Source organism: Ochotona princeps, chromosome 11, assembly GCF_030435755.1.
Source record: "Ochotona princeps isolate mOchPri1 chromosome 11, mOchPri1.hap1, whole genome shotgun sequence".
Taxonomy (NCBI): domain Eukaryota; kingdom Metazoa; phylum Chordata; class Mammalia; order Lagomorpha; family Ochotonidae; genus Ochotona; species Ochotona princeps.
In genome coordinates this window covers 70,407,816-70,430,637 of record NC_080842.1, presented here as the reverse complement: position 1 = coordinate 70,430,637, position 22,822 = coordinate 70,407,816, and the positions used below count along the sequence as shown (strand labels likewise).

At 53.1% G+C, this 22,822-nt stretch overlaps 1 protein-coding gene across 1 annotated transcript in view; it reads right to left on the bottom strand.

Moving 5' to 3' along the window:
* The window catches only part of SLC2A9 (solute carrier family 2 member 9), an 80,126-nt gene that overhangs the window by 371 nt on the left and 56,933 nt on the right, over positions 1-22,822 (bottom strand). Inside the window, exon 11 of the mRNA XM_004579353.2 lies at positions 11,972-12,099. Coding sequence (XP_004579410.2) covers positions 11,972-12,099 — 128 coding nt within the window. The remainder of the gene's footprint in view (positions 1-11,971; positions 12,100-22,822) is intronic.

The following is a 22,822-nucleotide window of genomic DNA, read 5'->3' as shown; positions in this document are numbered from 1 at the left end:
TGAAACCTAATCCCTAAAGGTTTGTTTATTCTTATTGGAAAGACAGAACTACATAGAAAGAAGGAGAGGAAGAGAAAGATCTTCCATCCACTGGCTTATTTCCCTGCTGGCTGCAATGGCCAGGAATGGGTCAGGTCAAAGCTGGGACTCAGGAATTTCATCTGGATCTGCTGTGTCGGTGGCAGGGGCCCAAACACTTGGCCCAGCTTCTGCTGTGTTTCCCAGATGGGAGCTGGATCAGAAGTGCAGTAGCCAGGACACAAACTGGTAACCATAAGGGAGGCCAGCATTGCATGTGTTGGCTTTACCTACTATGCCACAATGCCAGCTTATATGAGGCATTCTTAAATGAATCAATCAGCTTTAAACCTTTGTGAAAATGGCTTTTTTGGGGGTAAATTAAGCTTTTAAGGGTTAATCACAGGGAAATAGATGTGATGCGGGTTAAACATAACCTTCAGCTGTCACTTAGCCATTCTCCTCTCTCCCAGCTCCACTACTCAAGTGTGGCATCAGAAGGGGAGAGAAGTGCGTGAGTTTATAAGAAAAACGTAGAATATGCTCAGGTCAAGTTGATGGCACTTTTTCTCTGAGATGAAATGAGCCAACTCACAATCTGATATTTTGAACAGCCTTGCCCAAGTAGAGAAAAGAAAACAGATGTATATAGGGCAATCACCCTGGTTTCTGTGTCCTAGCTACTGCCTGGGCCAGACCCCGCCCTTGGCCGTGACCCGGTCACCTCCGTAGCTCTCATGCCTGGTAGAGTGGCCAGCTTGTAGGAGGGCCTTAGTGACATCTGCGGACTCAAACGCTTTCTGGTGCCAGCTGCAACAGACTATTGATCAAACGACAAAGAGGTGCCTCCTTGAATGCTCACTTCACGAAAAGTGGAATCTGTATTTTAGTCAATTCCAATGTCATCCCTTGAGCTTGACAACTGCTTATTTTTGGAATGCAGCACAGAGTTTAAGAGATTGGTCTCCGGATGACATCTTAAATCTGAGACTTGGCACCCAGCTGTCAAGAGAGGATGACAGTAGATAAAATACTCCTGTCAGAGTGCACATGTGGTCCATGCTGCACATCATGGAGCCTAGCTCTGGGCACATGTACACATGCTTCTTGTATACAATGACTCTACAAATGGTGTGCAACAGAGGAGAGTGTGGGCCCTGTCATGCTGACACCAAAGATGAGCCATTTAAGACAAACCCTCAACCCAGCGAGTGTTGGTTTCCTCATTTGCAATGTGGTGATGTGTACTCATGTTATTGTTCACAGGGCTACCTGAGACTCCTCTACCCTCCCTATATGGGTGGCAAATGGGCAGCTAGCATTATGGCCACAGGGGTGGTGGGAAACAGAGAAAAAACCCTGGGCTGCTCCAACCTGAGGTGGGTGAACATGGACAAGACGAGCCTGAAGTCTCAGCTGCAGGACCGTGTCCCCAGCTCAGGCTGCTCAGTCAACAAGACACCCACAGTGGGCTGGGCCCTTCTTTCCTCGTCCTGTTTGTGTCTGCTCCATCAAAAGGTCACCATGTCTCTACGCTGCCATGCATCCAACTGCCATCACTTTCAGCTGCTTCTACTGCTGCCAACGTCATATAAGTCACTATCATGCTTTGCTTGGATTATTGAAAAGAACCTTCTCAGTGGATCTCCCTGCTTCTCCCAGGAGAGAGGCCACTGTGATTCTGGGAGCCAAGGACACAGCTTGTCACTGCTTTGCTCCCCTCCTCACGTTCTCTGCCCCAGCAGCATGACCCGCGTGATCTTCCTCCCAGGCCATGGCTCAAAATCCTTGCACATGCGGTACCTCCCCCTGCATAATCCCTCACTCTGCTGCCCATTCGTGTTCTCACGCACATTCATCCCAGCTTAAAAGCCACTCTCTCCGAGAGCTTTTCTCTGACTCCCATTTCTAAAAGGATCCTCCCAGCTTTCTCAAAAGCACTCACAATTTGGGGGGCAATGGTAATGGTCATGCCAGGAGGTCAGCCCATTTGAGGGCCGGTGTCATCATTTTTTTTCTATTCTCAGAACCTAGCAGGTGCTCAAGAAGTGAACGCAAATAAGCTGAGACTCAGAGAGGGCTCTGCCTTCCTCCAGGCCTGCTGTGGGTGGCCAGGGTATCTGCCTCCTGTGGGGTGTTTGAGGTGTTGTCCCTTTGGGGTGTCTGGGACATCTGCCCTCAGTGGGGTGTCTGGGACATCTGCCCTCAGTGGGGTGTCTGGGACATCTGCCCTCAGTGGGGTGTCTGGGACATCTGCCCCCTGTGGGGTGTCTGGGGCATCTGCCGCCTGTGGGGTTTTGGGGGTGTTATACCCTGTGGGGTGTCCGGAGCATCTGCCCTCAGTGGGGTGTCTGGGTGTCTGCCCTCTGTGGGGTGTCTGGGCGTCTGCCCTCAGTGGGGTGTCTGGGACATCTGTCCTCTGTGGGGTGTCTGGGACATCTGCCCTCTGTGGGGTGTCTGGGACATCTGCCCTCAGTGGAGTGTCTGGGACATCTGTCCCCTGTGGGGTTTCTGGGGCATCTGCCCTCTGTGGGGTTTCTGGGGCATCTGCCGCCTGTGGGGTGTCTGGGCGTCTGCCCTTTGTGGGGTGTCTGCAGCATCTGCCCTCAGTGGGGTGTCTGGGCACCTGCCCCCTGTGGGGTTTCTGGGGCATTTGCCCTCAGTGGGGTGTCTGGGACATCTGCCCCATGTGGGGTGTCTGGGCGTCTGCCTCCTGTGGGGTTTTTGGGGTGTTATACCCTGTGGGGTGTCCGCAGCATCTGCCCTCAGTGGGGTGTCTGGGTGTCTGCCCTCAGTGGGGTGTCTGGGGCATCTGCCTCCTGTGGGGTGTCTGAGGTGTTGTCCCGTGGGGTGTTTGGGACGTCTGCCCCCTGTGGGGTGTCTGGGGCACCCTGTGGAGCTTCCCAGCTGGGTGTCCACCAAGCAGAGGGCTGCTGAACGATGCTAGGATTACTCTCACAGTTCAGTCAGGAAGCCAGGGCTGTGGCAGCCACAGCGGGAAGGACAACTGCCTCTTCACTCGGGCATCCCAGGAGTGAACCAGGGAGCGTCTTCCCCTGAGATTCCAGGAACATGAGCTTGGCCATGGCTCAGGGTGCACAAACTGCTGACTGAACAGAAAAATAATCACCATCTATAACATGCCTCACTACATGCAAGCGGATTAGTGGGGCTGGTGTGAGGTCAGGGGCAAGTCGCTGGCACCTGAGGAGATCCAGGAGCCTGAGAGAGCTCAGCCTCCCCAGGTTTTGTCCCTTCCCTCTGGGTGAGAGCAACCACCTTGCATGTTGGCTCAACTGGCTAATCCTCCCTTTCCAAGTGCTGACACCCCATGCGGGTGCTGGCTCTTATCCTGGCTGCTCCACTTCCCATCCAGCTCCCTGCTTATGGCCTGGGAAAGCAGTAGAGATGGCCCAAAGCCTTGGGACCCTGTACTCCTATACCCACGTGGGAGACCCGAAAGAAGCTCCTGGCTCTGGTTCAGCTCAGTTCTGGTTGTTGGCCATTTGGGGAGTGAACTAGCAGATGGAAGATCTTTCTCTCTCCTTGTCTCTGTAAATCTGCCTTTCCAATAAAAATAAATACACTTCCTCTTCACATAAAAGGTTTAACTCTCCTCACATCACTTCTGGAACCACACCTGACATGTTATTACACCTGCCCATGAAAATGCTCCATAACCACTGATTCAGATTTTAAAAAATAAGAAACTTTTTCAGAATAGCCTGAGATGTCAAATTATGCTGAAAATGCAAAGTAATTTTAGAAAAGTGCTACCTTTTGAACATGGTCCTTCATTCTAAAGAAAAGTCTAAGCTTCTCCTCGCCCACCGCCTCCCTTTGGTCGGTACCCGCTGCTTCAGTGAAGGTAAAGTTGGGAGCACCCGCCAACGGTCCCTGGGCACCTTTGTGCATTAGGGTTGCTCAGTGGGGCAGGGAGGCAGGGCCTTTGCCTGAAAACCTGTTCCCCAAATCAGCATGCTGGGTCCGGCACAATGGCTCGATTGGCTAATCCTCCTTCTTCAAGCGCCCCTCAATGCTGTGATCCCATATGGGCACCTGTTCATGTCCCAGTTGCTCCACTTCTCATCCAGCTCCCTGCTTGTGGCCTGGGAGAGCAGAGGAAGATGGTTCAAAGCACCAAAGTCTTGGGACCCTTCACCCATGTGGGAGACCCAGAGGAAGCTCCTGGCTCCTAGCTCCCGGCTTCAGACTGGCTCAGCTCTTGCCATGGTGGCCATTTGGGAAGTGAACCAGCAGATGGAAGATCTTTCTGTTTCTTCTCTTGTAAATCTGCTTTTCCTATAAAAACAAATAATCAACATGCTCTGGAAAGAAGAAAATCGGAAGTTCGTGGGGGTGCCAAGCAGGATCCCAAACAGCAACACAGGTTGAACACTGTTCCTCCAACAGTGGACCTCCATCCGCTGCCAGCACTGACTGGAGATAGTCTCTCCTTAGGAAGCCCTCTTCCCCCAGCACATCAAGTTTAGGCTGGTGGGACCTTACTGTGCACTGAGGTCTGGCCAGTTGCTGTGTGGCCGTTATACACCCCCTGCCCCCAAGAGCTCTCCGAGGACCTGGGGGCACCTGCCACTCCACTCAACAGCTGCTCTTGGGGTCTGACGCTTTCTTAGATGAGTTGCTTATGGTGCACCTACTGGGCACCCACTGCTGTGGACATGACTCAGCCAGGCTCCCGGGTGAGTCAGTGCATGGGTTGGCATTCAGTAATTGAAGGGCAGGAAGCCAAGCGTCTTTGCCCTCTGCCCTCTGGGCTCGTGGGAAGTGCCACTCCTGCAAAGAGCTTTAAAAGGCAGTGCTGCTCTACTTACAGCTGAGCGGACCTGAACCTGGAGGATGTCTTGGGGGTGGGGCCTGCAAGGGTTGCCGGGTCAAGGTGGCCCTGGACGCTTGAGGGCATCACAGCTGTGGCTGCCCAGGAGCATCTCCCCTGCCTCCACCCCTCCACAGGACTCACTGCAAGCCACCCCCTGCCCCCACAGGTGCTGCTTAACGTCTGCTCCTGCTCTTGCTCCCAGCCCCCATTGGCACTACCCTCCACCCACCTGCCCAGGATGGATGCTTCTGGGAACCACCTACAACCACTTCCTCTCTGCTTGCCTTGCTACCACAACCTGAAGCCTTTACCTTGTAGGATCGCTTTCAGGTAGAATTGATGGAGCATGACACCTACAGGTCTAAGGGAACAGCTGGGCACCTCACCCGGGATACAGGATTCCCCACTCTAGAAGCTTCCCTGTCACTTTCCCAATCACTTCCTTTCCTGCACACACAGCCTTAATGTCTGTCTTGGTGTCTGTCACCCTGACTTCAGACACTTCTGCAGCACCCAGGGAAGCCAGGGCTGGCTGTCGTGGCCTGAAGACTGCACCCTCCCGGAGCTGGCTCTACTTACCCCTTTCTGTGGACATTTGGGATATGACCCGGTATCTTTCAAGTTAGAATTATTTTCTTCCTTCCAGAGTGCAAGATTTTAGAAGTGCCTTGAGGACAGAGTCAGCAAGAGAAGTAAGTCTTCAGGAGTCCCAGGGCAACTCCAGCTGGTGTTCTAGAACACTTTGCAGGAAGAGGCAGAGTGCATGGGAGGGTGAGGGGTGGGGGGTGCCCTATTCTGGGGCAGCCACATGGAAGGACATGTATAAGGGCTCTGTTGGGCGGGGTGAAGTGAGCACCTGGCGTGTACCATGAGTTGTCTTTTCCTGTCCTGAGTGTTTGTGTCTCTGACCCTGGGGTGGCCTGGCAGGAGACAGCTTTTCAGTTCTAATAGGAATGACAGCTGCCATTCCTGTGGGTTCCTTGTTAGCCACTGCTGGAGCCACTGCTTCATCTTGGACTCTTGGGAGAGACTCCTGCTAACAGGAGGACTCTGATTCTCAGAGGGCGGAGCCTTTGAGCTCATGGTTAGAAATCCCTGGGATTGGACGGCCCTGCCCATCAGCAGGTTGTAGAGTTTCAGCCAGGACTGGAGCTCAGGCTGCCTGAACCCCACGTGATACGCATTTTCATCCTTGCAGTTCAAATGACAGGCAAGCACAAGGACTCCCACCGAACGGGCACAGCCACACCCGGTACCTTGGATGGGCCTGAGATGCCTGTCTTGCCTGAGAGACACCCGCAGGTTTTTGAGTGTCAGTAGCTTATCTGGGAGATAATCTGGAAAGGACTGGCAAGGGAATGAGGCAGGGACAGGGCCTGGACCAGTTGTCCTGGGTTGCCTGTGATTGAGGGACGTGGGGTGTTCAGGAATTATTTTGGGCATCCTTGGTGATTCGTGTGGCAGTCCTTCAAGAGACGTGTTGAAGACCTAACCCACAGCACGTGTGAATCTGATGAGATTTGGAGAGAGCCTTTGCAGGGAGAATCAAGGTAAGACATGGTTGCACTGGGCTGCAGTGGGCCTTAAATCCAATCTCTAGCACTCTTGTAAAAAGACACAGAGATGCATATGTGCGTGTACACACACACACACACACACACACACACACACACGAAGACTCCATGTGATGATGGAGGCAGCCAGTAGCACCTGCCAGGAGTGAAGAGGAAAACACTGGAAGGCTCCCCTCTGCAGCCCTCCCGGGGCCAGGCTCCCCTCTGCAACCCTCCCGGGGGCCAGGCTCCCCTCTGCGGCCCTCCCGGGGGCCAGGCTACCCTCTGAGGCCCTCCCGGGGCCAGGCTCCCCTCTGTGGCCCTCCTGGGGGTCCAGGGGGCCAGGCTCTCCTCTGCGGCCCTCCCTGGCGCCAGGCTCCCCTCTGCGGTCCTCCCGGGGGCCAGGCTCTCCTCTGCGGCCCTCCCGGGGGCCAGGCTCTCCTCTGCAGCCCTCTCCCAGGAGGGCTGACTCCGACCTTGTGGCCTCTGGAACAGTTTGAGTTGTGTGGAGCCCCGAAGTCTGTGTCTTTGCTACAGTAGCCCTGGGAGTTGTGTGTAGAGAAGGCATGGGACTGGGGCCACTGCTTCTCCTGGCTCAGCACTGTCTCTGGAGGGACTCGCTGCCCTTTCTGCCTGTTCTGTTCACAGGCTGGGAATAGGTGCTCTGCAGGGGAGGCCAGGCACCAGGGGTGTTTGTCCTGAGGGTGGAGAGGGCCAGGGGGTGTGGCTTCCAGTCCTACCCCTCCCTGTAGCTGCAGTTTCCTCCTCCCCCAGCAATGGGAGGGCTGAGGGTGTGTGTGGCCTGCAGGTGACAGATGGGGGCTTGCAGATTGGCCCAGGGTCCTCTGCTAACAGAGGGGAGGTAGCGGAGGCTTGATTCGTGCCACCATCTGTAGCTGGCTCCGCCCAGATGCTTGTCCCAAGGAGGCCCAAGCTGGGCGGGGGTGGTAGTGGTGGTGTGTCTCTGTTGGGACACACCATTATGTTCAGGAGTCAGTGAGGTGATGGGGACACGGGAGCTGTCCCTAGCTGAGGTCTTCTTGTTGAGGTCTTAACCCTTGGCACGTCTGCATGTGACAGGATCTGGGGAGAGGGGCCTGTGCAGGGGTTGGGAACGTGAGGCCAGAACCTGTCAGCCCCCAATTCTCCCTTATCTGCTGACCACTGCCAATGGCAGCCCCTGACCCAGCAACCCTCCACCACCCCCATCCACCCCCAGGGAGCAAGCAAGTCATCCCTGTCCTCCCTGCTTGGGTCAAGTGGCTGATCGTAACTATATATGGAATGTGGTCCCTGGCCAGTACCTCCCCAAGTCCAGCTGGGCCATCGCTGCTCTGCTGTAGGCACCTCAAGAGCACATCAGCACCTGCAGAGTCTCCTGAGCAAGCCCAGGCCCGGGCACTCTGTCCCCAGGTAGGTGTAAGGAGAGGCTCCAGTAGAGCAACAGGTGGGAGCAGCAGAACGGAAGGAAAACTGGGTTTCAGTTTTTTTTTAAATCAAATGCGTTTGGAAGAGAAGAAGGGAGCACGGCCTCGGCCTCGTTAGCACAGTGGGTTTGCTTCCGGATGTTTCTATAGTGGCTGAATTATTTAGAAGCGCAATTCCCTTGGAACTTTACAGGAGAAAAGGAAGACGGGCGGGTGGGGGGAGCGGAAGAAGAGGCTCTGGGAGGATCAGCCCTTTGCTTCAGCTCTCCAGCGGCCCACTCACACTTCCCCAAACTCAGCAATGGAGTGAAGGGCCCTTCCCCGGGCTGGGAGAGGGGTCCTGAGAAAGTGTGCAGCACACATCAGGTGTGGGGCTTGGCAGAGAAGGACGCACGGACAGTGTCTGCAGGTGACTGAATGAAGGTTGGGGCGGGGCTGGCAGCTGCAGCTTGGGCTGCTCTGTGTGGCTCCAGGGACTTCAGCGGGGGTACGTCAGCCTCTCTCCCTCCCGTGCTTGCTTTGACCCTGCTCCAGCCCCAAGCGCACCACACTGCCTACCTCTGGGCATGCTATCCACCACGCAGGGGATCTGACCCGTCTGAAAAACTACATCCTGGGACTCGGCTCCTCCATGTGGCACTGTGAGGAGGAAATTAAGTTGCGGGGCAGGGCCTAATTAGTGTATTAATGTCATCTTTAGGCCAGGGGTTAATTTTTTTTCCTTTAAAGATTTTTTCATCAGTTTGAAAGGCAGAGTTGCAGAGAATGGAAAGGAGATAGGCAGAGAGAACACCCGTCTTTTGCCTCATGCCCCCAAGGTGACGGCTATGGTTGAAGCCAGGAGCCAGGAACTCTGCCCAGGTCTCCCATGTGGGGAGCCCAAGCACTTGTGCCACCATCTCTTGCTTTCCCAGGGGCATTTGCAGGGAGCTGGGCCAGAAGTGGAGCAGCCTGGGTTCAAACTGGCACTGCCATGGGATGTAGATGCTGCAGACGGTGAGTGAACCTGCACCACAGCACCAGCGCCAGACCCACTGGCTTAGGTCTCATGGGAGGGAGTTAGATCTCAAGGGAGGCTGGGGCAGTTACCGTGCGAGGGGGTCATTGTTAAAGCAGGCCAGCCTTCCTGGCTCTCTGTACTGGTGGTGCTCCCTGCCCAGCCACCTGCTGTGGGTGCCATGTACCATATCACGATACGGCTTGAGGCTCTTGCACAGAGGCAGGTTCCCAGCTTCAGGAACACTGTCACTGCTGAACCGGGCCAGGGTCCTCCTGTATTTATTTGCTCTTCTGAATCTCCTTCTCATTCTCTTTGTCTTCCCTCCCCCTGCGGGCAGACTCATGTTTAGATGGTTGAAAGGCGTCCTGGAATCAACACGTCCTGTCTTTACAGAGAAGGTGTGCAGTACACATCAGGTGTGGGGCTTGGCAGAGAAGGACACGGTCCTGTCAGTGATTGGTCCAACGTCTCTGCCTCTATGTGTTGTTGCTGCAGGCATGCGTCTTAAGTAGGCACGAAAGCCTGGAGGGCTGCTGACTTCACTCTGCTCTGCCTCCCTCAGTGCTGGGTCTGGGTGCATGTGTCACCCCTGTCACTGCTCATGACCTAGGTCATGGCCTCTCTCCGGAACGAGCCTCTCTCACTGTGTGCACCTGCTGTGCTTCGAGTGTGCTTCCGCAAAGCACGGCCGCCACACAAGAGAGTTAGCTTTCCTGTCCACTTCCTTTTACCGGCCTTTGCAAAAAAGCCTCTGCAGTATATACTTGGGGTGGACCTTTGAGTCCTAGGATACAGGGACTCTCAACCTGACTGTCCACCAACTGGCACAGCAGAGCCCAAGGCCTTCTGTTTCCTTGTGTTTTTGCCAACACTGACCACACTTGGAATTTCTGACGTTGGTAACTTGGTAAGCACGTGGAGGTGTGTCATTGTTTTAGCTTGCCTTGCTAAGCTTGTCTAGCTTGCCTAGCTCTCCCTGCCCATGCTGTTATTTACATGTCTGGTCGTGGTATGCCCCGTCTTGACCTCCATCCATCCCTTCACTGGCCTCCTGTCTCTTCACACGAATCCCTGCTCCATTTGGAATGTTTCCCATGGCTCCCCCTCTCTTCTCTGGAGCATGGTTGCCACTATCATTCCTTTTTGGGTAGACATCCCTCATTTTGCTCCCCCACCTGAGAGTCTTAGAGACCTGTTGCCTTGCCTTCTGACTTCTAGCTTTACTTTCCACATTTGGAGTTTGAACCCAACTGGCATCATCATATGAAGTCATCCTTGTGTTCCCTCTTTCCTCTTTTTCAAGTTTGAGCACTTCTATTTTACCCCAAGGGTTCAGCAGGTGGGTTGCTTTAAAAATAGCTGACCTAGAAAACAGCTTCTTTACAAATAGGAAGGAAGAGTGGATAGAGGCATTTCTAAAACATCCATCAATTGATTTTCCTAAATTTTGTATGAACCTGCAAAGGTTTTCATGGGATTCTGGGTAACATTTCCACAGATGAATCAAGCCTACCAGACTGTTGAGTTTCTCACCTGTTAAGCCCGGGTCCCATCCAGGCATCCTTTTTGGGAACAAACCAACCACCTGTTAGCACTTCAGCTCATTGGGCTGAGAGGACAGGGAGAAGCAAGTGTGCATGGAAAGCCTGGATCTGCAGGAAGGGAGCGCTGATGGTGCACCTCTGCACTAGCCAATGCAGTCCTTTCTCTGAGTATGCACGCGACCTCATCTGAACTGTAGAGGACCTTCCGTGGGTCCATTCGCAGGTGTCTGTATCATGAGCTCACCTGGAAGCAGGTGCGGCTCTTTGGTGGATGCTGGACTGGCCTGAGCTTCGGCAGAAGCAAAATGAAGACAGAGAGCAAGTGACCTGCTCCAGTCCCAAGGTGGCTGGCACCAGCCTGACTGGCTGTCCAGCTGAGCCTTCGGCCTTGGGCAAGGTGGACTTCTTTCATTCCTGGCCCAATCCTTCCTTAGCTTTGTCCTAACCCAGGCTTCTTGTTGATTTTTCTGTCCTCATTTGCCTTATTTTTATTTGAAATGGAAGGATTACAGAGAGAAGGAAAGGCAGAGAAAGAGATCTTTCATCTGCTGGTTCACCCCTCAAATGGCTGCAAAAGCATGAGCTGGTCTGTTCTGAAGCTAGGAGCCAGGAGCTTCTTCCAGGTCTCTCATGTGGGTGCAGGGGCTCAAGCACTTGGGTCACCTTCTGCTGCCTTCCCAGGGATGTTGGCTCTGTTGGAACTGGAGCAGCCAGGACTTGAACTGGTGCTGGTATGGGATGCTAAAGCCAGAAGGGGGAGGTGTAGCCTGATATGCCACAGTGCCAACCCTTGTTGAATCCCTGTTGAGGATTCTTTTGTCAAGGATGGAACCCCTAGCTACAAGGCTCTCCTGCCTATAGCCTGTGCTTCCCAGCCCAGTTCCCAATGTAGTCAGAGCACACTTCCTGAGACATGCCCGAACATTCACCCCATGGCTTTGTCCCCTTCACTGGTTTCCACAGGGTCTCAACCCTGGCTACACTTGGGATCACTTAGGAAGACTTCCAATGACCAATTGCACCTCTGCCCACTGATTCAGAACCCTGCTTATGCTGGGGTGCAGGGTCTCAGGCACAACCATCAAGTCCCCAGAGGATTCACACACTCTTCCAGGCTGGAGAATCTCATGCCCAGGCTCCGGCAAGGGCTCCTGGCCAGGGCAGCTAACAGGACCAACATTCATTGAAAAAGGAATTAATCAGGATCAGATTCCTGGGGATGAGAGCATGTGCCTACATGTCACCATCATAATTAGCTGTTCCAGCTGTCAGGGCAGTAACTGGTGGCAGGGATGCACTGGAGGACATTGCAAGAGTGATATGTGGATTGTGGGTTCCTGAGTCTGACCTAGGGCTCCTTGTACACCCTCAGTGATGGGGAATCCATGCCTGTTGAGGCTGCCCGTCTCCCTGAGGGGTCACTCTTGGAAGGCAAAGGATGCAGAACAGTGTGGGTTTTGTACAAAACAGTTTCCATCAGACAATAGCTTCATTTTCCCATTGAGAGTGCTCATTCTGAGCCTACCTCTCTCAGGGTTGCAGAGCTGGAGGGGACCCCAGGGACGGGAGATGTCATGTGTCTGTCCTACCTGGATGAATGGGAAGATGAGGCCGACCGTGAAGTTGGACAGCCAGTTCACCGTGCCTGCGATGATGAAGGCTGCTGGCCGCTGGGACTGCTGGAAGAACTCACCAGTCAAGATGAATGGGATGCCACCTGCAAGGGACAGCCGCAAGTTCCGAGTCATGCCCACTTCCTTCCACCTCCACAGAACTGTCCACATATTAGGACCTATCTCTGGCAGGAGCTGGCTCCACCTGTGAGCCTGGCAGCCTAAGGAGCGGGTGCTGTGGCCAGACAACCTTTCCCCTGCCCTGAGCCCTAAATGTAAGTAGCTGTTTCTCTGATGTGGGCTGAGCCCACGAGAGATCTCTCATCCTCCTGGCCCTCTCAGTGCCCTCTGGGCCAAGCTGTGCTTCACCATGAACTGAGCCCCATCTTACTGCACACAGGGCTAGCAAGGTACCACACTTAACCTCTGGAAGAACTAAGCTGGCCAGGTTCTGGCTACTGTACACCTGGGTGATAAAGCTGAAGTTCCCAGGGCTCCCAGCATCTTGGCAGCAGAGTCAGCATGCAGGAATGAGGTCTTGGACTCCCAATCTTAGTTGTCTTTATCAAGCTGATCTTTAGAGAGAAGGCAGACACCCCTGCCTGACTTGGCTCTCCTTCTGTCCTCAGCTGTTGCCTGATATGATGTATGGTGCATGGGGCAGGACAATCACAGATTTTGGAAGACTGCCCTGCGGCATGGTAGCCTGCTGGTCCCCGGTCCACCTTGTGATGTCAGAAGTGCCCCAATCATGCTTCCCACCCAAACCATCTGCGCACATTTGCATATGCCTTCCTGAGATCTGCACCCTCCCATTCCAGAATGATCTATCTATTGAGACCAGGGATTGGGCGCAGTACCTGGACCTAGGACATACCTGGGCTCTGTCTGGCTACTGGGGCCCTGTTTGCATCTCCCATCCTCAACTGTCCCCTTGGCATTCCTCCAACAAGACAGGGAAGTTGGTGGAAGAGGAGCCTCTGAGCATCAGACAGCTTGGAAATCACTGAGCTGAGCCATTCCTTCCATCAAGCATCAGCACCTATTTACTGGGCTGGGGCTGCTCCAACAGCTGAGCATCAATGTCCCCGCCTTCAGGGAATCCCCTCCCCTGTCTGGCAGTGGACACAAGATGAGAAGGGAGTGAGGAAATACAGAGGAATGTGGAGTGTACACTGGAGGCATCTGACTCAGCCCTCCAGGGAGTGCTGGTGGGAGGGGTGTGGCTTGGGGAGGAAATATGGCCCATGCAGGTCCAGGGACATCCTGCTGGACAGAGAACCTGCAGGGGCGAGTACTGGGGGTGGGAGGACAAAGGGACCAGATACAGAGGCTTTGTGCCACACTCAGAATAACAACTGCTTTCCATCGGGCTGAGCCTACCAAGCCCGGGATTCCAGCCACACCACAGGACCAGCACAAGCATGCCTTTGCAGAGCTGCCACTGTTGGCACCCCAGCTTGCTGTGGGCAAGCTCAAGACTCCAGTCAACCAACAGTGTCTGCGAACTGATCGTCTCCCCAGCCTGCCCTGATTCACGAGTCTCCTAGGGAGGTCCCATCTCCATCTGCCTGGCCTCTTTGACAAGCAATGGGCATGCTACTGGTAGGGGCTTACTTGTTCTAAATGCTCACCGCTGGATTGTAAGGGACGATTCAGTTTGTGTTTGCCACAGGGCAAGTGGATTCTATCTCTAATGTGTTTATTAAGATGTGTGAGGGTAGTGTTAACATGCCTAAATGTGACAGACCAGGCTAGGGGGCCATGGGGTGCAGAACAAGCCATTGTCGCAAAGAGCTAGTTGCACAGACTTGCTTGGTCCTGCAAGCAACCAGCTGGAAGCCTGGCATGCTGTGCCAGGGTGTTGGCACACAGCTGTTCTGAAGTCTGACAGGTTCTGCTCCCCCGACAACCCCAGACATGGTCTGGACCACACCCGTGTCAGCTCTGATGGACAGCACCAGGAGCTGTTGCACCTGCTGACCAGGTGGCAGCACACAGACCAGGCTGCTTCCCACGCCACTTGCCATTGCTTTAGACTGTGACTCCTTTGCTGGTTGTGGCCCCTGCTCCCACTCCAGCACTGGGCACAGGCCAGGTGCTCTGCGCATGTTTGCAAGATGGGACCTGTTGGAAGATGGTGAGAATCACCTGCCATGGCAGAGCAGGTGGCAATTCAGACAGAGCCGAGTACCTGCTGGGTACAGGGAGGCTCCATCTTGGGATGCTGGAGGGAGAAAGAAAGGAGGAGAGAAGAAGGGAGAGACACGTTTCTGGATCCTCTCCTCACCATTCCTTTCCCCAATCCATAAACAGGGTGTCAGTGAGAGTCCTTTGGGCTTTTTAAAAACTATTTATTTGTTCTGAAAGTCAGACTTGAGAGAGAGAGAATCATATCCATGTGCAGATGGCTGCGGTGGCTGGTGCAGACCAAGCTGAAGGGAGAGCTGGAAACCTTACCCAGTTCTCTCACTTGGGGGCAAAGATCCAAGTACTTGGGAAATCTCCCACTGCTTTCCCAGGCACATTAGCAAGGAGCAGGATTATCAATGGATGCAGCCAATGTTATAGGTTCTGATTTTACCCACTATGCCACCTTGTTGGGGGTAGGGCAGGGTTCCGAATCTCAGGTTAGTGCTGTTTTTAGAAAGTGGAGACTGACTATGCAAGGGCTTCTCAAAAAGTCCAGGCAAAATATGTATTATGAAAAAAATCATGCATGGATTTGAAATGTTTTTTGCACAAAAGTAAATTTGCCTCTTCATTCCATTTCCCAGAAACTTTTTAAAACCTCTTGTACTGGGGCCCGGCAGCATGGCCTAGCGGCTAAAGTCCTCGCCTTGAGCGCCCTGGGATCCCATATGGGCGCCGGTTCTGATCCCGGTAGCTCCACTTCCCATCCAGCTCCCTGCTTGTGGCCTGGGAAAGCAGTTGAGGACGGCCCAATGCATTGGGACCCTTTACCCACGTGGGAGACCTGGAAGAGGTTCCTGGTTCCCGGCATCGGATTGGCGCGCACCGGCCCGTTGCGGCTCACTTGGGGAGTGAATCATCGGACGGAAGAGCTTCCTCTCTGTCTCTCCTCCTCTGTGTATATCTGACTGTAATAAAATAAATAAATCTTTAAAAAAAAAAACCTCTTGTACTATAATAAAATTCTCCTTCACAAGCTGCCAATTTTCTTGTTTGGTTGCTGCTGGCCACTTTTTTTCTTTATGTAAAGGTTTGCTTCCTTGGTACTTTTTGAAATAACTTCTTTTAAGTTATTTGTGGGAGGATTATACATGGCCACATTTAGCTAAAATCGCTTGAATGTTTTATGTTTTTTTTTTATGTAGCAAGCTAAGCCTCACCTATGGAGCTTGCATCCCATATGGGTGTCAATTCTAATCCCAGATGCTCTACTTCAAAAGAAAATATTAGGAAGGCAGAAACACAGAGAGGAGGAAAGACAGAGAAGATAATCTTCTGTCTGTTGATTCACTCCCCAAGCGGCCGCAATGGCCAGAGCTGTGCGCTGATCTGAAGCCAGGAGCCAGGAGTCTCTTCTGGGTCTCCCATGCAGGTGCAGGGTCCCAAAGCTTTGGGCTATCCTTGACTGCTTTCTCAGGCCACAAGCAGGAAGCTGAACGGGAGGTGGGGCCACCGGGATTAGAATTGGCACCCATATGGGATCCCAACGCATGCAAGGTCAGGACTTTAGCTGCTAGGCTACCACACTGCCGCCCTCCCCCAACCCCTTAAAGAGACAGGTTCCTGGTGTTTCTTGTGGCAGCTAAGGTGCTCACTAATATGATTCCCAGTTAAGGGCAGGTGAAAAGCTGGTTGAGAACTGCTCTTCGCCTTGAGTAGAGGAAGGGAATAAGGACCAGACCTCTAACTTGAGCCCAGTTCTAGACCTGCTCCTGGCAAACCTAGAGCCGCCCAGGATTCCATGGACTATCCTTAACCAAGTGCCCAATCTCTGGTGGGGACAGAACCAGACTCCAGCTACCAGGGGCTTAGGCAGAAAGGGTGAACTCAGCCGTGCAGAGCTAGATCTGACCTCAGAGCTAGGCCCAGCATGCTGAGCACTAGACAAAGCCCCAAGGCTTCTACTTCCAGGTCAGTGCTCACAGAGGCAGCCTCTCCATCTGCCCTGGCCCAGGCAGAGGCCTGTCCCTCAGGGGCTGTCCTCCTTTGGATAGGAAGATAGGACTCACTCAGCTTGTGGATGTGGGAAGGACCTAAGCACAGCAAGGCCTCCACCGGAAGCTTGGAAGCTCACCTTGGAAGCAGCCCAGTCTTCTACCCTACAAAGTCCTGCCTAGGTGGACTTGGTCATCCCCCGAGCAGGGCACCCTAGGGAAATGTCCTCTTCAAGTTTCAGCCTGATAACAGCGGTAATAAAACCTTGAGAGGAATTTTTCCTGTTCCTCACCCAGCAAACACTGTCCACGAGAAGAGGGAGAGGAGACAGTGTGAAGAACTGGCCCCCCATCCATTTCCAAGCTCCAGTCCCAATACAGGCAGTGTTCTTGATTCTGGGCTCTCACTTGAGGCACCGCCTCGCCTGTCAGGTGTGGTCTCTCCAACTGACCAGGTAAGCTTGCTTTACCCAGTCTAAATGTGAACGGGCCTGGTGATTCTGCCTGGTGAGGTGCCTGTCCATTCTGCTCCCATTCAGTCTTGCTCACCACTCCTCTGTCTCACGCCTGAATTCTCTCTGCTGCAAAGGCAAAAACCCATTTCACCCATCTCCACTAACATTTTTAAGTCTGTATCACTGCCAGCATTGTGCAACATGGTGTATACACCAAGACACATAGGATCTGGTTAGTGTTGGATGCAGGTACGACCAAGCTTAGCCTCAGCCTTGGCAGCCAAGCGACTGCTTCCACCGAATCTTCTCCAGTCATAGGCAGAAGGAGTGACTTCCACCACAGGTGAGCAGGGCAGGAAAGTTAGCTTAGGACTTTGCCTTGAAGCTCAGTGCCAGCTCCAACATTGGGAGATCCAGGGGTAGAGGGACAGAGTCCCCTGTGTCCAGGCCAGCACTCACAGCCAGTCTCCACAGCACACAGGCAGGTGGCAGCTTCTCGCTGAGCTGGTATGCATCTGCACAGGGCCTTGATGTGAGTCGCAGGTGTCAGCCTGAGCAGCCAACGGACTGCCCTCTCCACTCCTCCCTTACGCATGGGCAGACAACGAGTAAGATTCTAGCCACTGTGGAGTGGGGCACCCAGCTGAGCACAGAACTGCCTCTTACATCTAAACAAATCGTCTCTGGGCAGATACCAATGTTTCCTGCCCCCAGGCCCATGCCCAAGGACAGTAGTCCTGGTCCCAAGTGGAGACTTGTGGTCCAGTCAGCTCATTTTATAGTTGAGCCAGCATCACCTGTGGTTAGTTGTAGCACCTCGTTCTGCAAGCCCACGTCAGTGGCAGGCATCCACAGGGAGAGTCCTGGCTGTGCTTCAGGTGGTGCTGGTTCTGGGCAGACTGTGGACCGTGGGTGTGACCCAGCACTGCAGTACAGGACTGCTCGCTTCATTTCTCTCCCAGCTTCCCACACCAGTCCCTCAAGGACTACAGCCCAGAGAGAATAACTGTTCCTTTTCAAAAACAAAGGTAGGTGAGTACCATGAGATTGCATAGAAACCAGGCTGGCCCTGCAGGGACGCAGTGCCCTGTCATATTTTAGGTTAGTTCTACATCATGTCCCTGCCCACATAACACAAGCAGTCCCTCTAGGGGATTGAATGCTGGCCAGCATTCTCACCATCCTGGCCAGAGTGGACAAGAGGGTCAGTGCACCTGTGACCCCCGCAGCTCATGGGCAGCTGCTAAGGCACACATAACCCCTGCTGTAATTGCCATCAGTTGTTGTGGAAGAAGACACAGAAAGACTATACTACAGCACCCATCTGGAAATCAAGTCAGAATAGCCTCCCACAGACCCCTGAAGACACAGCCTTGGGACAAAGTCTTATGCCAGAAAAACCACTCATTAAAAGTGATAAAAACAACCAGCCTGCCAGATGTGCAAACATCAATGCACTGACAAAGAAGCATCAAAAAGCAGCATGGTGCCCCAAAGGAACACCAGACTCCAGAGGAGAAGAGACCCATGGAATCCACTAGGAAGCTCAACAAGATAAGGAGAATGTAGACAGCTCAACACAATCAGAGAAGCAAGGCGGGCTCTGAATGAGACATCCAGCAAAGAGATACAGATACTGAGAAATCACCAGAGATCTTGGAAAAGAAGAACCCAGTGAGTGAAGAGAAGAAAAAATTTGTGAACTTGTCTTTTGATGACAGGTCTTTTGAAATAAGTCAGAACTCTCCCCAAAAATACAGACAGAAAGGGAAAAATGAACACATCTCCCAAGGGCCTTGGACACTATTAAGTGAAAAAGATTCAAACGTGGGATCCCTGAGTGTGAAGAGTGGAGACACTTAGACCTCTTCCGTGACATCGTGCTGGAAACCTCCCTTGCAGAGAGAAAGGACATCTCAGCACAGGAGGCCAGAGCATTCCAAACAGATATGGCTCCAAAGATCACCACCACAGCCCACTACTGTCCGACTCCTCCAAGTGCATCCTAGAATTCTCCAATGTGCCACCGTGAAGGGCAGTCCCATTAGATTAACGATGGATTTGTTAACAGAAGCTTACAGTCCATAATAGAATGGCATATTCCAAGTTCTCAAAGAAAAAAAAATTGACGCCAGAACTCAGTGACTAAATAACCATAGCATTGCACGTAACTGGATTAATTTCACTAATTAAAAGGTCCAGACTGGCTCAAAGTGTTGAAAAACAAGGCCCAGTGATATGATGCCATAGAAATGCATTTTGCCAGCAAAGACACATGAACTGTAAGTGAAAGGTTGGAAAAGGATGTTCCATGCTAGGTTTCCTGCTGTCCAGCTCAGTGGCTGCCTGAAATCACAAGCTGATACCTCCTCCACCAGATTTCCATGGGATTGCCCAAGTCACAGGAGGAAAACAGTTGCTGATAGAGATATCAAGAAAGCTCCAGAAGTTGGACAGCTGTCACTGATTCCAGATGCTGCACAACCAGCCCATGTGTGTCTTATTTAAGAGGGAGAGAGCGAATGAGCAAGTGAACAGGTGAATGATAATTTGTCCCCAGACTTGTTTCCCAAATGCCCACAGCTGGGCAGAAGCTGGGATCCAGCAGCGTGATCCAGGTCTCCCGCCTGGATGACAGGAACCTGACTCTAGAGCCACCACTGCTTCCTCCAAGGTTGGCATCAGCGGCAGGCTGGAGCTAGCTCCAGTTGTGGGCATCTGAACAGGTCTCTCGAGGGCTAGGCTAAACACCTGTCCCCTGCAGAATCTGGTTTTTAGAACTTCTCCATTTCTGTTAAAAATTCAGTCTTGTGCACTGACCAAAACCTTTGAGGGTCTCAAGTACTTCTCAGAACAGTGTCTTCTTTGGATGGCTTCTGTAGGCTGAGCTTTTTTGGAGAGAATCTGGCAGAAAAATCTACAAAGAACACTGTCATCTTCATCTTAAAAAAAAAAAAAAAACCCTCCCTAATTAATTCCACCTTAGGCTGCTGTGGGAGAGATAAGCAGGAACAGTAAGCATTGGGGAGGGCAATTGAGGAGGAAAGGATGAGATGGGGTCTGAGTCCTGGGGTGGCCACAGCTGGGTTCTCTCTCTGGAGTGGCAGTATCCGCCCTGTGGGTTAAGAGGGTCTTCTCTGCAGACTCCGTGAGGCTTAGGGACAAAGTGGCCATGCACCCGGTGCTAGATGGGTATTCAATGAAGAGGAACAATGCAGAAGCTTCACTGAGTCTTGTCCAGTGGAGTGAATGGACACCCATCTTGGGCCATCTGTCTCTGTCATGGTCAGGAGGTGGAAATCTCACTCCCCTAGGCCCCTTTACCCTACTGCATTCACTGCTGCCTTCCTGCCAACCATCAGCTTCTTGTGGCACAGGGTACTTCCAACAGCGGAAGTCTTGCGCCCTCCCTCTTCTTCTCTTGCAACTTTTCTGCCAATGTGTGATCACAGCAGGGTCATATGCTGGGTCAGGTGGACACACACAGCCACATCACCCCTGCCAATGTCAGTGCAGTGAGCAAAGTACTTTTAGCCGAGCTGGTGTCTGGTTGACCTGCTGGTTGAACATGGGTGGGAGAAAGATCAGCAAAGTCGGGACCAGAATTCAGGACGACCCCAGGCTGTGAGCAGCAGTTGACCATTGCTGCTGAATGCAGTAAACAGGGCCTGTGTGTTACACAGCAGCAACTCACAGCCACAAATTCCTTGGGTATCACCCACATTGGCAAACACAAAGCCTATCCCCATCTCCACCGTGCTTCCCAATTACTCCCCACACTGCAGATGTCCGCAACACCAGCCTACCACGTCACATCCCCCAGCTTGAGGGGAACCTGGTGACACCTGCCCACGAGGCCCCTGGCTTTGCCTGTGATGGACCCTACCTCACCTCTTGGGTGACACATTGCTTCCCAGCTGCTCATATGCCCTATTTCCAACAGTGCACCTGCTAAGTGGCTGCTGTCCTCCCCCCAGATGTTCCTCCTTTCTCCTGCTAACCCAGCGGCACCTGTGTGAGTTGTGGGCACCTGTGCCCACCTGCAGATTAGCATTTTGCTGTACAAGCCATGCCTCATGCCCCATGAGGCTCTTAGATGTGTCCCAGCTGGTGGTAACCCTGGCAGGCAGAAGTGTAGACCAATGTCCTCAAAGGGGACCAGCCATGCCAGGCTCGGAATCACAGTGAGGATGGGACTCAGGCCTCTGAGAGTGGCTGGGAAAGAGTCTTGGGGAACGCCTGGAGATGGGGTACACAAGGTGTTCTGTGTGTGCATGGTCTCGCATGTGTGGGTGTCTTGCTATTTGGGGTGGGTGGAGCACACAGAGCATTCATGCTGTGTGACAGCCTCACTAGGTGATGGCAGGTCTCCTGGTGGCTCCCAAGCTCTCCCACATGAGGACCTGGCTAAGAGGAGGTAGCTGCAGCTTCAGATCCAGCTCCTAGTGCAGTGTGCACCCTGAGAGCTCACCCTGGGTGGCTCTGCTCCCTCAAACTCAGAAGCCTGTCTAGCCTTTCCCTCTTCAACCCCATCACCTGACTCCTACCAAGCCAAATGCACTTCCTTCTGTGCTTGCATAATGCCTGGGGCCTGCTGACTAAGAGCTGGGGCTCCACAGGGAAACTGACCTGGACTAGGCTCCTGGCTCATGGCTGGGTGACTAGGAGAAGCTGTGCCCACAGGCTCCCTCCCAGCAAGGACACAGACACCTGCCACCTGCTGCTTTCCTCTACTTCAGGCTGGAGTCTGAGCTTCCAGCTGGGAGCTGTCTCACCAGTCCCTGGGGTCACTGGGCTAAAGCCAGGACAGGGACAGGAAAGTGCCAGGGTGTGGGGCACCATACAAGGCCAACGGCCATGGTTCAGTCTACATGCCTGGTTTGCAGGATCTCAGAGTGGGTGGGCCTCAGTGTCCTGATGGACGTGGTGCATTCTAAATGGAGGGGACAAGATGCTTTAGCCATGATGATGGTCTCTGGGGCTGCCCAGCTCAGTCCTCCCCAAGACAAAGCTTATTACTTAGTATTTAAGTGTGGAGAAGTTAATTTTAGCTAAACTCAAAGATAATGAAATGATCAATGCTGCTCATTGATTAATTTGTTAGCTTAAGAATGGTTTACATTGAGTTTGACTCAAAGTGAAATTCAAGTTTTATGCTGAAGGGAATAATAATTCAAAAGAGAAAATTAATGGTCCCTATCTACCGCCTGCCTATCCTGTCCACCAGCTCCACTATCACCTGTCAATCATTCCTGCCACCTACATGCCTTTCTGCAGACACCTGTTTTGGATGGACTGGAAACTTACTTCCCTCCCTCCTTGTCTCTTCCAGCAACCCAGGAAGATGACCCAGCAATTAAGTCTCGCCTTTGAGGCAAGACCCTGACTCTGTATCAACCTATGACCATGACCATGTACTAGTCAGGTAACCTCGTGGAGACCCAGTTTCATCATCTGTAAAATGGACATAAGAATCAAATCCGCTTCAAAAGATGTTCTCAGAATTGTCTGAGGTAATCCACATGAAGGGCTCAGAGTCGTGCAAGTGCTTAGTGAAGCTTAGCTCGTATTATATTAAACTGCTAATCATGATAGATGCCTGGTGTCCTTGTAAGGAGAGGGAGCTCAAAGGCAGAGTGGACATGGGGTGGAAGCAGACTGCATGACGGCAGAGGTAGATCCCTGAGTCATGCCGAGTCGTCAGCCAAGGCCGCCAACATCGGACAGATGCAGCCACACAGAGCTCTTCCCCTGACCTTGGCCGGGAGTCCACCCTGATGGAGGGGCGAGGGAGAAGGGGCGGGCAGCGGTGGATGCGATGGCCCCCTCTGGGGTTGGAAGGCTCCTGCAGTCTTTCTCAATTAAGTCAGCATGACAGCTCAGCAGCTGCTGGGCATAGCTGTCATAAGGGCAGTGACCCCAACCCTGAGCCCCAGCCCCCCTCGTTTGCACCGGTCCTTAAGAATGCTGCCTGGGGCTGGGCTACAGTCTGGCTGGAGTGATGAGACTTCCCTAACTGCAGCTGACAGTCTGGGCCGCGAGCTCCATTTCTTCAGCTGTAGCACTCTTCCATCCTGCCTCTGCCTTGGGCCATTCACACAAATAAAATATGCAGCAGGAAGCCCTCCTCCCCTTCTCCTTTCAGCTCCCTGTCAAGTCTGCTTATGCTGAACCACTCTCCCCAGGAGCTGCCTCAGGCCGGCCCCTGGTTCCTCTCCTGGGAGGCCAGCCCTGAGAGGGCGAGA